Source organism: Tiliqua scincoides, chromosome 10 (genome assembly GCF_035046505.1).
Source record: "Tiliqua scincoides isolate rTilSci1 chromosome 10, rTilSci1.hap2, whole genome shotgun sequence".
NCBI classification, from domain to species: Eukaryota; Metazoa; Chordata; class Lepidosauria; order Squamata; family Scincidae; genus Tiliqua; species Tiliqua scincoides.
In genome coordinates, this window is record NC_089830.1 from 20,408,380 (window position 1) to 20,424,317 (window position 15,938).

At 45.0% G+C, this 15,938-nt stretch overlaps 1 protein-coding gene across 1 annotated transcript; it reads left to right on the forward strand.

Moving 5' to 3' along the window:
* The first annotated feature begins 1,076 nt into the window (after positions 1–1,076).
* LOC136661531 (sushi, nidogen and EGF-like domain-containing protein 1) lies at positions 1,077–11,313 on the forward strand. The gene is made up of 5 exons (XM_066638816.1): positions 1,077–1,119; positions 5,970–6,100; positions 7,989–8,270; positions 9,768–9,905; positions 11,140–11,313. The coding sequence occupies exons 1-5, from the start codon at positions 1,077–1,079 to the stop codon at positions 11,311–11,313; spliced, it is 768 nt and encodes a 255-aa protein (XP_066494913.1).
* The last annotated feature ends 4,625 nt before the right edge of the window (positions 11,314–15,938 follow it).

Consider the following 15,938-nt stretch of genomic DNA (forward strand, 5'->3'; position numbering starts at 1 on the left):
AACTGTTTACTCTCTTTCTGCAAATCTAGGTGTGGGTGGCCGTTATATATATGTGTGTGTGTATCAGATGTAGATCCATCCCACATATGCTTTCCAGCAGCACAACAGCCTAGGGAGGAGAGGTGCAGGGGCTCTCTTCATCACATTCGCACAAATTAGTTGAAGTCACAAGAAAACACCAAAATGAAGACTGTCTGTATCTTCTTCCTGCTGGCTGTGGGTAAGTACATCCTCTCAGATCATGCTTGCCCTGTGTTATAGTCGGTTTCCCCTTAAAGGACAGCTCAAAGCTGACTTGAGCTGATCAAAAAGGAGTTGAGTTATGGAGGAAGGTGTTTTATACCAAGTCAGACTGTTGATTTGTCTATCTCAGTAGTGCCAGCCCTAGTAGGCAGAAGCTCTCCAGCATTTCAGGCCAGAATTTTTCTCTGCCCTCCTTGGAGATCCTGCCAGGGATTAAACAAGGGACCCTCTCCCATAGCATCCAATTTGGTCCTTCATTTTTGGACCATTTTTGGTTCCATAGTGGTTCACAGCTGCTCTCACTGGGAGAAGGAGCATTTCATTATTATTTTTTTTTAAATATATGCCCCACCTTTCCATTAAAAATTTACAAGATGGCTTATGATCCTATTACAGTGGCACATATGACAACCTGTGTTACCAAATGCAAATGATAACAAATGACAAGAACAACTGAAGAAGTGGGGGGGGGGGAGAGAACACACACACACACACACACACACACACACACACACACACAGAGCGATAAAACCCATGATCCCTTAGTTCACTAGAAGACGGCTAAGAGAACCAATATTTGCATATATACCCAGGATGGGATAGTGGTTCAAAAACTGGACTTAAACCTGGAAGATCCAGGCTCAAAATTCCTGCTCAGCCATGAAGCTTACTGGGTGACCTTGGGCCAGTCACTCTCTCAACCTCACCTATCTCACAGGGTTCTGTGAGGATGAAAAAAGGGGCCATCTATACCACCCTGGGCAATACAGAAATGTGAAAAAAAAAATAAACATTTAGGTTAGAAATAACTTGTTTCCAACATAAGCGACAACATGGTGTCTTTTATTGAACTGAATCCTATTGATCTGGGAAGATGTAAGTGTTACGTGTTACACAAAATGCTTTATGGGGCACGAGGGGAAGGAAAGACTGTGTTTTTGCTCTATAGTAAGCGTCCTCATTATCACAAAGACTGAGTAGCCCAAACCTATGAGATGGTCCAGTTCTAACCAGGCCATGATGAAAAGCGCTACCGGTTGGACTGTACTGCATAGATCTGAATGTGGGGGACAGGTGTTTTGTTGCAAGGGTTGGAAAGCATGGCAGACTGCTGACCGTATGGGCCAACTTGGGCATGATCAAAAGTGCTGAAGAGTGACTGCATGAGTGCCTCACTCTTCCACTTTAATGTCCAGAGGGGGACTCACTCCTGCAGGAACCTGAAGCTTGGATGGAAAAACATTTCATTTGTTTGAGAAATGTGATAACATCCTGACATCGCTCTAGGATTCTGTGACTGCTGAATCCAATGTGTTCAGTACCACACTTCTAGCCCATTCAAACAAGGTGTACCTATACAAGTGTATCTGATGGTCTCTCCTTGCTTCCTTTATAGGATCAGCACTTTCTTCTCCTGTTGAAGACTCAAAAGGTAAAGTACCCTGAAGTTGAGGCATGAATTTGGACTGGGGAATTATTTTGGACACAATAGCTGTCAGCCATTTTCAACCTCTGTGCCGTGGCACACTGGTGTGCCATGAGTGGTCCACAGGTGTGCCACAGGAATTTGGGGGAAGGTCATTTATTAATACAGCCAATGGGAGATGTGAGCCCCCACTGGCAGCATGGTGTGCCATGTCAATTGTCAAAAACCTGGTGGTGTGCCTTGACCATTTTAGTGCCTTGTCAGTGTGCCATGAGTTGAAAAAGGTTGAAAATCACTGACCTGTGTCATGCTTAGAAGAAGTTGGAGAGACATTAACCCTTTGAGGGGGAGGTGAGAGCGTGAGGGTGAACACCCCCCACCCCCCAACCCCAGGTACAGCACTTACCTGCAACAACATATTTCAAACATGGGGAGAGATGTTCTCTATAATCCAAACCACTGGGAACTCAGCATTTCTGATCATCCAGAGAAGCTCCCCCGGGTACAGCCATTGTTGTGCTTTCCTATGCAACTGAAGGCATGAATTAAGTTGTGCGCTATTTAAGCAGTAAAGTTGGTTGGCAACCTTCAGTCTCGAAAGACTATGGTATAAGGCCTACAGCACCTGGTAGTCCCTGGCGGTCTCCCATCCAAGTATTAACCAGGCCTGGCCCTGCTTAGCTTCTGAGATCAGATGAGATCAGGCATGTGCAGGGTAACAGTTGCTGCTTAAGCAGTAAAGATGGTATGCAATATCACCTATTGTAGCTATGTACATTGAAGAGTGTGGGAGAGGTGTAAAACACAAAAGGAAGCTATGGTTGAATGTAATATTGTATTACTCATGAAAAATGTACATGAGCTAACACATGCGTGTTGTTTATCTAGCACATAGTTAAATCCAAGCCTTCACTTTCAATTTATTTCCATTTTTAAAGCACAAGTGTATTTCAAACAGCCTTAATGTTATCCTAAATTGAGGGATAACACCAATAGTACCGTCATAGTACTACAGTCAAAATAGGATTCTTGAGTGTTAATGTAGGAGTTTATCAAGGACAATAATGATGGCATTACTTTGGCTTGTTTAGACGTTGGTGAGAGCAGGATCTGATATGGGTGATGATTTTAAAAGCCCCACACTCAGTTTTGGAAAATGATAAAAAAAAAATGCAGAAACATGGAGTGAAACTTGCAAGATGCCTGCTGTGCACGGAGAGACCTGAAGCACTTGCGCAACTATCAATACAATCCTATGCTACTCAGATGTAAGTGCTATTGAGTTGCATGGGACTTACTCCCAGGCAAGCATGTATAGCAAGGGTGGCCAAACTTGCTTAATACAATAAACTTCAGGTGTTCAAGAGCCACAAGAGAGATGTTTGTGAGCCACAATATTTATGAAGCATTCAAATTCTTAAATATATTTACTCAACATTAAACCTACATTTTAATCCAGTGGACTCTCAGTTTATACCTGGTAAATAATTATAAAGCTTGGGGGGGGGGATTATTTACCTTTTATATTGATTGTGATACAAAAAGGAGCTCAGCCAATAATATTTCCATGAGCCGCACATTATATGTCAGAGCTGATGGGGATTCAGAGCGCAATACCACAGTCTTTCGAGACAGAAGGTTGCCAACTATGTGGCTCCCAAACCATAGTTTGGCCACCCTGATTTATAAGATTGCAGCCTAAAGCTGCCATCCTACAAACACCTGGGAGAAACTCCGAGTTATTCAATGGGACTAACTTTCATAAGAACATAAGAACATAAGAACATAAGAACAGCCCCACTGGATCAGGCCATAGGCCCATCTAGTCCAGCTTCCTGTATCTCACAGCGGCCCCACCAAATGCCCCAGGGAGCACACCAGATAACAAGAGACCTCATCCTGGTGCCCTCCCCTACATCTGGCATTCTGACTTAACCCATTTCTAAAATCAGGAGGTTGCGCATACACATCATGGCTTGTACCCCATAATGGATTTTTCCTCCAGAAACTTGTCCAATCCCCTTTTAAAGGTGTCCAGGCCAGATGCAGTCACCACATCCTGTGGCAAGGGGTTCCACAGACCAACCACACGCTGTGTAAAGAAATATTTTCTCTTGTCCGTTCTAACTCTCCCAACACTCAATTTTAGTGGATGTCCCCTGGTTCTGGTGTTATGTGAGAGTGTAAAGAGCATCTCTCTATCCACTCTGTCCATCCCCTGCATAATTTTCTATGTCTCAATCATGTCCCCCCTCTTTTCTAGGCTGAAGAGGCATCTCTTTTCTAGGCTGAAGAGGCCCAAACGCCATAGTCTTTCCTCATAAGGAAGGTGCCCCAGCCCCGTAATCATCTTAGTCGCTCTCTTTTGCACCTTTTCCATTTCCACTATGTCTTTTTTGAGATGCGGCGACCAGAACTGGACACAATACTCCAGGTGTGGCCTTACCATAGATTTGTACAACGGCATTATAATACTAGCCGTTTTGTTCTCAATACCCTTCCTAATGATCCCAAGCATAGAATTGGCCTTCTTCACTGCCGCCGCACATTGGGTCGACACTTTCATCGACCTGTCCACCACCACCCCAAGATCTCTCTCCTGATCTGTCACAGACAGCTCAGAACCCATCAGCCTATATCTAAAGTTTCAAGTAGACATGCCTAGGATTGTGGTGTTAGCTTATCTATAGCAGTGAAGACCATTCAGCTTGCCCAACACAATGCAAAACGAATAAGCTGGTGGGTGCTCGTAATGTTTTGCAAGGCTTCCACCAGCATCCGGAGCAGTCAGGTTTAAAGTGAGTTGAGAAACCATGAGCTTTGATGGGAGGGATCCACAGCTGGAGGTTATGGCTTCCTGAGGAATACAATGTCTTCCACCCCAGTTGTGAAAGAAGATGGAACTGGAAATGGTGGAAATGGAAAAGGTGCAAAAGAGAGCGACTAAGATGATTACGGGGCTGGGGCACCTTCCTTATGAGGAAAGGCTATGGCGTTTGGGCCTCTTCAGCCTAGAAAAGAGATGCCTCTTCAGCCTAGAAAAGAGGGGGGACATGATTGAGACATAGAAAATTATGCAGGGGATGGACAGAGTGGATAGAGAGATGCTCTTTACACTCTCACATAACACCAGAACCAGGGGACATCCACTAAAATTGAGTGTTGGGAGAGTTAGGACAAGAGAAAATATTTCTTTACACAGCGTGTGGTTGGTCTGTGGAACTCCTTGCCACAGGATGTGGTGACTGCATCTGGCCTGGACACCTTTAAAAGGGGATTGGACAAGTTTCTGGAGGAAAAATCCATTATGGGGTACAAGCCATGATGTGTATGCGCAACCTCCTGATTTTAGAAATGGGCTATGTCAGAATGCTAGATGCAAGGGAGGGCACTAGGATGCAGGTCTCTTGTTATCTGGTGTGCTCCCTGTGGCATTTGGTGGGCCGCTGTGAGATACAGGAAGCTGGACTAGATGGGCCTATGGCCTGATCCAGTGGGGCTGTTCTTATGTTCTTATGTAAGAGGTAGAAGATAGGCATGGAGAGAACAATAACTGGAGTGACTGACCTCCAGGAGGGGGACAGGGCAGGGTTTGATCCAGTACATGATTATGTTGACTACATACCACTTCTTAACAAAAAAAAGTTTGCAAAGTGGTTTACAAAGAAAATCAATAACTAAATGGCTCCCTGTCCCAAAAGGGATCACAATCTAAAAAGAACACCAGCAAACAGCCACTAGAAAAGACATTGTGCTGGGGTGAAAAGGGACACTTACAGCCCAATCCCATCCACACTTTCCTGGATGTAAGCCCCATTTATTCTAATGGAAACTACTTCTGAGTAGACATACATAGGATTGGGCTCTTACTCTCCCCCGATAAATATAAGAGGAGCACCACTTGAAAAGTGCCTTTTGCCCAGTTAGCAGGATAATGTTCTGCTCGCATATATTTATAATAGACATATATTTGTATTTCATATTATTATTCTTTAATATATTTTGTATTATTGAATACTATACACAAGGGGTGCTCAAACTTTCAACTTTAGGGATGCTGGACCTTTAACAAGTGTATAGAAGAGAGAATTTCAGCAGGTGCAACTTGTCATCCCACAGATGACAAGCTGCACCTGCTGAAATTATCTCTCCTACACAATTTTAAAGGTCCAGCATCCCTAAAGTTGACAGTTTGAGCACCCCTACTATACACCCTCCTCCTCAAGGTGTTTCCTTCCTGTAAAATCAGTTGCTGACCAGGGCTCTATGGACATAAACAAGATCTTCTCTTCTGTTCTAGGCTCCTTGATGTATCCTTATGGACCAACTGTAGGTGACTCTGTAAACCCCAAGTCGGATGATGGGACATCTCCGGAGATCTCCATTTCAGTGCCCTTCACCTTTTATGGCCGGCCATACAAATCTCTCTATGTATGTAATCACTGACCAGAACGAACCCTGTCCTCATATGGCTCTGCCAGTTCATGTGCCTATTTTTCTCACTCTTTACATGCATCCTGTACACCTGTCCTAAAAGCCTAGACCTGTCATTGGCACAGCTGCCAATTAACATTAACCCTTGGTTTGCTTTCTTTTCTTGAAGGCCACCTACTTGCTATGTGAGATGCAACTTTTGCTTTTTTTTCTGCGTAAGGGCTTTTCTTCAGTGTGAATTTAAACAAATGTGGATCAAGAGCAACAGATGCTCAGCTACTTATCAATTCAAGTTCAGCTGCTTATCCCGGGTCCACACAAATGCCGTCAGAAAGCAAGGGTGCAGCTTCACTAACAAATGGCAACCATTTTGTACCACTATAATTCATTAGTCTTCCTTCAAGGAATCCTGGGAACTATACATTGGTGAGGGGCTGATAATGTTTTGGTGGACATCTTAGCCATTTCCCTTATATATATATATATATATATATATATATATATATATATATATATATATATATATATATATATATATATATATATATATGACAATTCCTAGTGTTCTCTTGGAGGAAAGAATTATTTTTAAACCCGTTTGGTGATGCTAAAGTGCTCTAAAGGATCCCTTCTGACCTTATACCCTCTGATATTATTCTCTCCAAGTTTATGAGTGATGTTTGTGTTTCCTTAACTGCAGCTGTTGCTGGTTATTTATCCGAGATCCTTAAAGTAACGCTGTCAGAATTTAAATAATTCTGGTATCTTGTTTAAATTGTTGAGTGTTATGCAAATTGTCATGTCAATTGTAAAGTACAATTGTTAATCGTTTGATATGCCAATAAAGGTTTCAGAAAGAAAGAAAGAAAGAAAGAAAGAAAGAAAGAAAGAAAGAAAGAAAGAAAGAAAGAAAGAAAGAAAGAGCGAGCTCTAGAGTAGGGCTTATCCTTTTCAGCAACTCAAACATGGAACTTGTCTACGTTGTTCCTACTGCTATGCTCTTACATAAACTAGACTCACTGGCGTTGCTAGGAGGGTGTGGGAGGTGCGGGCCGCACCAGGTGATGTGCACGGGAAAGGCGGGGCAACACTACTACTGGCCAAAATTTTTAAAATCTTGCTATTTTTGAACAATACCATCATGTTATATATCATTCAATGTGTGATTTCATACAGAACGCAATGGAACAAACTCTGTGGTAATCTCTCTATTCTATCAGAGGTCGTAGCCAAAAAAAGCCAGTGAGATGGGGCAATGGTGCATCACCGTGCACACCACCTAGAGAAATGCCCCACCCACTGTACGGGAAGAAGTCCATCATGGTGGTGATGCACTGGCCACCCTCACCGGGTGACGTAAACCTTTGATGACACTGGACATTAAGAGCTCCTCAGAATTTCCAGTCGTGCCTATTCTGCATTCCAACCCTCTTGGTCAGCGGTATCAAACAGAAGGCTAAATACACCCCCCCAAAGCAAATTATCCACCCCCTGTTATAATTGGGGGGGCCCAGCTTGATAAATGGGCTCTCTCATATCCTGAAGACATGAACATTTGTGCATTTTCTCTTCAGTCATTTGCAGCTAATGAGCTTCTAACTAGGACTGTGCTTATTTCTGACCATCATCTGCTTAATGATGTCACTTTCTGCTTAATGACGTCACTTCCAGTCCTCAGCAGGCGCCAGCTTCAGTCCTTTTTATGAAACAGGTTGGACATCCCTAGGGGCTTGAGAAACTCCCTTTGTTCATTGACCCAAGCAGAAGCCAATTGCAGGCAACTTGGTCTTCCATCTTGAAGTCACTCTGTGATGAATTTCGAACGCCACTGCTAAATTTAAGTCTACCTATCAGCTCTCGCCCACCTCTCCCTTTGCCCCTTCAGGTCAACAACAACGGCGTGGTCTCCTTTGGCGTGAACGTCTCACAATACACACCCGATCCTTTCCCCCTGGATGGCGGAACGCCCTTTGTCGCCCCCTACTGGGCCGATGTCAACAACGTCCTAGGTGGGAACGTTTACTGGAGGCAGACTCAGGACCAGCAGACGCTTAGCCGTTGCACCGCAGACATCAACCAGTACTTCCCCGAGATCCCTTTCACAGCCATCTGGGCCTTCGTTGCTACCTGGGATCGTGTTGCATACTTTGGAACTGCTTCAAAAAAGGTAAACCTCTCACTCACCTGGTTGGCAACCTTCAGTCTCGAAAGACTATGTTATAAGCCTACAGCACCCGGTATTCCCAGGCGGTCTCCCATCCAAGTACTAACCAGGCCTGACCCTGCTTAGCTTCCGAGATCATGGGATAAGCCTACAGCACCCGGTATTCCCAGGCGGTCTCCCATCCAAGTACTAACCAGGCCTGACCCTGCTTAGCTTCCGAGATCAGACAAGATTGGGCTTGTGCAGGGTAACAGTTACTTTTTTAGATCAGGTGTGGTCACACTAAGGCCTTGGAACCAGAACTACTCCACTAGAATCTCCAATCTTGCCCTGTAACTGCTCTCCATCCATGGCTAGCAACATGAGCCTCAGACCTTTCTCATGCACCAGTGGGATTGCTATGGGGGTGTGCACCGACCGAGTGATTCACACAAGGGGGGGGGTGACACCACAACTGGCCAAAAATTTTTTAAATCTTGGTAGTTTCAAATAATACCATCATGTTATATATCATTCAATGCGTAATTTCATGCAGAATGCAATGAAATAAACCATATTGAAATATCTCTATTCTATCAAAAGTTATAGCCAAAAAACCAGCAGGGGGCGGGAGAAGGCGCATCACCATGCCCACTGCCCAGAGCATTGTCCCGCCCACTGCACGGGAGGAGGTTCATCGTGGGATTGATGCACTGGCCTCCCACACCAGGTGACACAAACCTTAATAGCGCCACTGTCATTTCCACCGACATACACACGCTGGAACTGCCTGCCCCAAAGATTCAGTCCCAGCAGTATCAATGGAATCATTGCACATCCTTGCTCCTTGTAGAGGTTGCCAATACCCTTTTACTTCTTTATGATAGGTTGCTTCCATTTCTTTGTAGTATGATGGAAGCACACATTGATGCAGACTGAGTTACCAGAGCCAATGGGTACAGTAGAGACATCCATAGAAGCAATGGCATTGGATGAGGGAATGAAGAGACACTGGTTGGCTAGGTGAAAAGTTTCTGTCCATAGAAATTATCTAGATGGTTTGGGAGATGGCATTCATTGTTAAAGGATTTGTTCATTCCCAGTTGTGTGAGAATGGATGTTTCTTACTCAACAGTGGTGGTGGGGCACTCTGTATGTGCTCAGACATGCTCTTTTCTTGCCATGTACCAAGACTGAGTTCTCGGTTTGAAAACAGACTAAGTGCTGGTGAACCATGCTCAAATTACACCTTGGGTATTTTCTGATGAGATTACCGAATTTTTCCCCCGGGGGGTGGGGATAAGTTTATATAATGATGCCGCATCTTGCCATATGATTAAATAAATAAAAATCATCATTCTGTACTGCTAACAGAAAATGTCTTTTCAGGTGATCTCTGCTGCTTTGTGCAACTCTGGAAATACAGATATGCTCCACTAATGGAGACCGTGTGTTGTGAGATGTTTCTGTTATGCTTTTAATGCACATAGCCCCCTCTGTTGTCACCCTCTCCCACGGCAGGTCAACACCTTCCAGGCTGTCTTGACCACCGATGCAACGATATCGTTCATCATATTGAACTATGCGAACATTGAATGGACCACAGGAATAGCCAGTGGTGGGAATGCGAAGACTGGCCTGGGAGGAATCCCAGCTCAGGTACCTCCGGACAGATATGATATTGGAGGGTTCTGCATCAGAGTTGAGACTGTGCTTCTTCAGTGAAATAGACAACCCTAAATGAGACTTGTATATAGTTTATAACTGCCCATTTCACAGTAAAACCCACATGATGGTGTGTGAGCACATGATTTAGCTCAACGTGCAATGTGTGAGCAATGGACCAAGCTGATCAGGATGCCTAGACATTGATCTGTAAGCTGCCTAGATGGATAAGACAATTTGAGAACAAATGTAAACTGCCCTGGCTGAACAAAGGAGGAAAAGCAGGCTGCAAATGAAAAATATAAAATAAGCTTAATTCTGCACAATTCTACAATTTTTCACTTTACTACTTTGAGTATTCTGCTTCTACTTGATGGGAGTAGCAAGTTGCACTTGCAGTGTCTACAACACACTGATGCGTTGTCATCCTGACCATTGCCAATTTATTTAGTAGCTCTGCTGGCTTTAGAGGATCACAAATCTTTGCCTGTGGAACTCCTTGCCACAGGATGTGGTGACGGCATCTGGCCTGGACGCCTTTAAAAGGGGATTGGACAAGTTTCTGGAGGAAAAATCCATGGGTTACAAGCCATGATGTGTGTGTGCAACCTCCTGATTTTAGAAATGGGCTATGTCAGATGTAAGGAAGGGCACCAGGATGCAGGTCTCTTGTTATCTGGTGTGCTCCCTGGGGCATTTGGTGGGGCCGCTGTGAGATACAGGAAGCTGGACTAGATGGGCCTATGGCCTGATCCAGTGGGGCTGTTCTTATGTTCTTATGTTCTTATGCCTACACATTTGAGATTTACAGGGGGGCTCAGCTCCATGGCCAGCATCTCATCCTGTGGCTGCAGTCCCACAAAATGCCATTTAATGCGCTTCCTGGGTCAGGAATGGGAGAACTCTTCTTTGCCAAAACGTACAAAACCCTCTGTTCTGAAAACACACTTATCAGTCTTCAGCTGTGCTAAGTACATACTACATTTCCCGTAGCCCAGGTGTGTACATGTTGTGTATACAGGTGGGATATAGTGGGAAAAATGGATCTACTTATACAAGCACATATCAGACCCCTACTTCAAAGAATTAGATCCCCCACCTCTTAATAATAATAGTCAACCCAAAATTGCACACTGCACACTCATGAATGGAACGTGAGCTCTGCTGAATGTAAAGCTTGCTGTAGGAATGGGCTGCGTGTGAATTTTCTGATTGGTTTCCTCCTCAGGCTGGATTTGACAGTGGAGACAAAAAAAATTATTACAACATCCCCGGTTCCCGCACCCCTGACATCCTCTACATCAGAGACACCACCAACGTGCAGTTCCCAGGGCGCTGGGTGTTTCAGGTGGACGATTTTGTGATTGGAGTCACCACGGAGAAAAGTGATTGTTTGCTGTAAGTACACAGAGCGCCAGGCCAATTCATTTCCTCCTGTCACTTGGAAGGGGTGTGTGTGGATCATTTAGTATATGTCAAAGCCCTTCATCGTTTGCTGTTAAGAACTATGCGGTGGGGGATTGTATTTTGAGCAAAAGCATTGTAAGGCTATGGCTGCCAATGGAAGCCTCTCTCCTGCAATGAATAAGATTTCAGAGGGATCCTTTTTGCAGTGGTAGGTCTGGAGGAGAGGTGGGGGGGGGCAAAAGCCTGAGATGCCATGCCGGTGGGCCTTGTAGGGGTGGCACTACCATACCAGCTGTGCCACTGCTGCCACCACTGTCTCCTTGCTGCCACCTCCGCCCGCCCACCGTCTCCACCTGCCCTCTGGAAGTTTCCCAGAAGTACTGTTTAGGACACGTCTGATGCCTTAGAAGGCATTTGGAGCGATCCTGCAAGCCATGCGAGGCTCAGTGCGGATGTATAGGTATTCAGGGGGGGCAGCACTGCAGACCTGCACCCCAGGGCATGATAGCAGCCAGGTCCATAACTGCCTTTTTGTTAGAACAGCAATGTGTGTGTGTTGAAAAAAGGCATCTTTAGAGCACAAGCATGTCTACTCAGAATCAAGTTACATTGAGTGCAATGGGACTTACTCCCAGGTAAGTGCATACAGGAGTACAGCCTAAATCAAACCATCCTATAGCAGAAGACCCATGTTGCAATTACTCCCCAGCAAACCCTGCTAGTTTGCAGGAAAGAAGTGTGGTAGAGTCACCTCCCTACTGGTCAAAGAGGAAAAAGTAAAGGTCTGAAGCTACAATCCGCTTTGTGCTTTCCTGGGAGTAAGCCCTACTAAATCCAGTGGGACCTACATGCACTGTAAGACATATCACCTCTGAGTCCTGCCTCCTGGGTGATACACTGCCCCCTAGTGTCTTATAGGTGTCTTACAGGGTGGTGAGCCAGAATTGCTTGCAGTTGACCAAGCAGGGAAGTTTTCATAACCTGAAAGAAAAACCTGGTTCTTTTCTCCTTTTTCTTCAAGTTGGTTCTGTTCTCCTTTCCTTTAAGTTTCCATAAATTGCATGGGTAGAGAGGCTTTTAAAACTGTTTGTGAGCTGCTAAGAGTACCTTTGGGTGCATTGAAGCCGTTTCCCTCCATGCAAACAATGCTTTCTTTTTTTTCAGCAACTGAACCTCTCTGGGACTCGAAGCCCCTCCTCAAACACCAGTGTCAGAACAAGACCGGCTCAAACTCATGCCACCATCCTTCTGCTGTCCCCTTCTGGAACCACAGCCGATCGTAGTGTAGCAATAAATGATTGTGCTCATATTGGAGTTCTCTCTAACTTCCTTGGTGAAATGCATGCGTGCCCGCACAAGTGTTTGGCCAGATTTCCAGTCTAAGCTTCACTTAGAGAATTATGCCCACTTTGAGCTAATTAGCTCCCCTTCTTTCCCCAACAGTGGCCTGCCCTGCATCACTGCTGGACCCCACCACCAGGGTAGCTCACCTGTTCAACCTGCAGAGGTCCTCCTTCCTCCCCTCTCCTGCCAGCAGCTCCTCCGGCCACTACAGCAACACCTTGGTCCTCAGCAGGCCCTGGGTATGGCAGATCACAATCTCCAGGGTCTCCAGCAGTCTCCAAAATCTATATTAGCCTGGAAGGCATGACCTCCCCGAACCTTACTCCTCAAAGCACAAGTGTGTGGGGTGCAATGTGATCATCTGGGGTAAGGAAAATATGTTATTATTATATAAGTTATATCCCAGGGAGCTAAAATTAGCATACATGGGATGCAATCCTTTTACTTCCATGACCCAGTGGTGCAGGCTCAAGATGAGCTCAAGATAGCCTGGGAAGCTTTATGGTTGAATGGGGCTTTGAAGCCTGGTCTATCTGTCCCCCTAGTCATAGTCCAGTTCTCTAGCCCAGTGATTCTCAAACTGGTGTGCCCTACCCACCAGCCTGGGAAGCCCTGACTCTGCTCCCTTAAGTGGCAAAATTGTGGTGATCATGTTGCCACCATCCCTGCAAAGACTTAGATTTGTTCTCAAACTCCTTGAGAGTTTGAGAACTGCTGCTGTAGCCACTATATTGCACTACCCTGGACTTCAAGATTTGTAGCTTTTTTTTTTCTGGTTCAGATCCCATGTCTTAAATAACATAGGCAGAAAGTAAACCAGGTACGGCTCTCCCCTTTGGGTGGAGAAAAACCATACCTGTTGTGTTTCTTCCTGTCATAAAGAGAGTAGAGAGACCCAATCAGAAAAAAAAAAGTAGTAACCTATTTCCCTCCAAATATAAGCTCTGGCTTTGAGAGTAGGTTTTAGGCGCTGAATCATTTGAATCTGAACTTAGTGGGTTTTCACTTCCTTGTATATACCTGTTGAACTGATTTGTGGTTTGTGTGTGTTTTAATGTCACCAGTGAGCCAACATTGACATTGCAAAGCATTCAGGGATTAAACAGGATATGCATCTGTTGTGCAAACCCCCCAGACAAACTTCCTAACATAAATGTCAGCCACACCTGCTGCAGGATCATGATAATTAAGTCATTTTTGGCTGCGATCCTATACACACTTTCCTGAGAATAAGCCCCATTAGACACAATGGCACTTATTTCTGGGTAGACATGTATAGGATTGTGCTCTTTGCGTGTCCAAAATCATCCAGATTCCCTTAAAGCATCCAGATTCGCTTGAAAGTTTTCATTCCATTTCTCTTAAAAGCCAAATATTGAGATGAATATAGGCAAATCCATCCTGCTTAGGCAAAATATCCAAGGGACTTAAAGAAGAGCACAAGATTTAATGCAGCTAGCAACAGGATTGTAAGGGTGCACATCCACTGAAAGCTCAAGCCTATGCATGCCTACTCAGAAGTAAGTTCCATTGGGTTCAATGGGGCTTCCTCCCAGGTAACTGTGCATAGGATTGTAGGGTGTTCTAAAGTCAAACATCGAAGCAAACTGAGAGATGCTTGTTCAGGAGACTCGTCTTAGGCTTCCTTCTTTTGCACACTTTCCTGGGAGTAAACCCAGAGGAACTCAATGGGATTTATCTCTGAGTTAATGCATTGGATTATACAATTAGGAATTTTGAAGCAACAGAAAAAAATATACTTTTGGAAAATCCTCAAGGGGCAGGCAAGGACTCCACAAACCCCTAATTACATAAGGACGTAGGAAGAGCCCCGGTGGATCAGGCCAAAGGCCCATCTAGTCCAGCTTCCTGTATCTCACAGTGGCCCACCAAATGCTTTAGGGAGCACACAAGACAACAGACACAGCCAGTGTCCTGGTGCCCTCCCCTGCATCTGACAATCAGAGGTAACCTACCTCTACATTGCACATACCTGCCATGACTTGTAACCCATGATGAACTTTTCCTCCAGAAATTTGTCCAATTCCCTTTTAAAGGCAACTAGGCAAGGTGCCATCACTACTTCCTAGGGCAAGGAGTTCCACAGTCTAATCGCACGCTGGGTAATTGGGCCCTTGGACTTTAAAATCTGCTGCCCCATCCATCTCATATGAAACAGCTACATAATTTGGGACCCATCCAAGTCACTCACGACCTGACAGCTATGTACAGTGTTCTGTTTTACTTGTCAAGCACTGGGCAGTCCCCAGTTCATGGCTGGTGAGTTGTACTTGACATGGTGGCTCACAAATTGTGTGGGACTGCCCTGCCAAAGGTTGGCCCAGCTGAAGAAAAAGAATTTATGGAAATTTATGGGGGGAAGGGGGGATTTCTGGAAAAGGATATTTATGTTATCATTATACTGTTGGTTCCAACATCCGATAAAGGCCATTTTTGGATAAATGTATCTTGAAGGTCTCTGCATTTGACATGGCAATCCCATTTGCTCGTGGAATTGCGATGAATTGTGATGAAAGGATCACTTGGAAAATTCTAGCCTTTCCATAATTATGATCACTCAGAGGATGTGTCTGCAAAGACACTTTCTATGTAGTGGCATTGCTGGGGGGGAATGCAAGGCTGTACTGGGTGACACGCACAGGGAGGTGTCACCACTACTATTCAAAAAATTTTAAATCATCATGTTATAGAACATTTGATGTGTAATTCCATGTGGAACACAATGAAAACGAACCATGTTGAAATATCTCTATTCTATTAAAAGTTATAGCCCAAAAACCAGTGGGGTGGGGCAGTGGTGCATCATCATGCCCACTACCTGGGACGTTGCCCCGTCCACTGCAGGGGAGGAGGTCCATCGTGGGGGTAACGCGCTGGCCTCCTGCAGCAGATGATGTGAACCCTAGGGATGCCATGATTGGCAACCTTCAGTCTTGAAAGACGATGGTATAAGCCTACAGCACCTGGTATTCCCTGGCGGTCTCCCACCCAAGTACTAACCAGGCCTGACCCTGCTTAGCTTCTAAGATCAGACGAGATCGGGAGATAGTGTTCAGTATAGGAAGATGGTTGGCAACCTTCAGTCTCAAAAGACTATGGTAGAAGCCTACAGCACCCGGTATTTCCCGGCGGTCTCCCATCCAAGTACTAACCAGGCCTGACTCTGCTTAGCTTCCAAGATCAGACGAGATCGGGAGATAGTGTTCAGTATAGGAAGATGGTTGGCAACCTTCAGTCTCGAAAGACTATGGTATC

What these genes read in the sequence shown, in the direction of transcription:
- LOC136661531 (XM_066638816.1), top strand. Translation starts at nt 1,077, where the DNA reads ATGGTGTCTTTTATTGAACTGAATCCTATTGATCTGGGAAGAT. An exon ending in TCCTATTGATCTGGGAAGAT is followed by an intron (nt 1,120 to 5,969) that starts GTAAGTGTTACG and finishes CTTCTGTTCTAG; the next exon opens with GCTCCTTGATGTATCCTTAT. An exon ending in GGCCATACAAATCTCTCTAT is followed by an intron (nt 6,101 to 7,988) that starts GTATGTAATCAC and finishes TTGCCCCTTCAG; the next exon opens with GTCAACAACAACGGCGTGGT.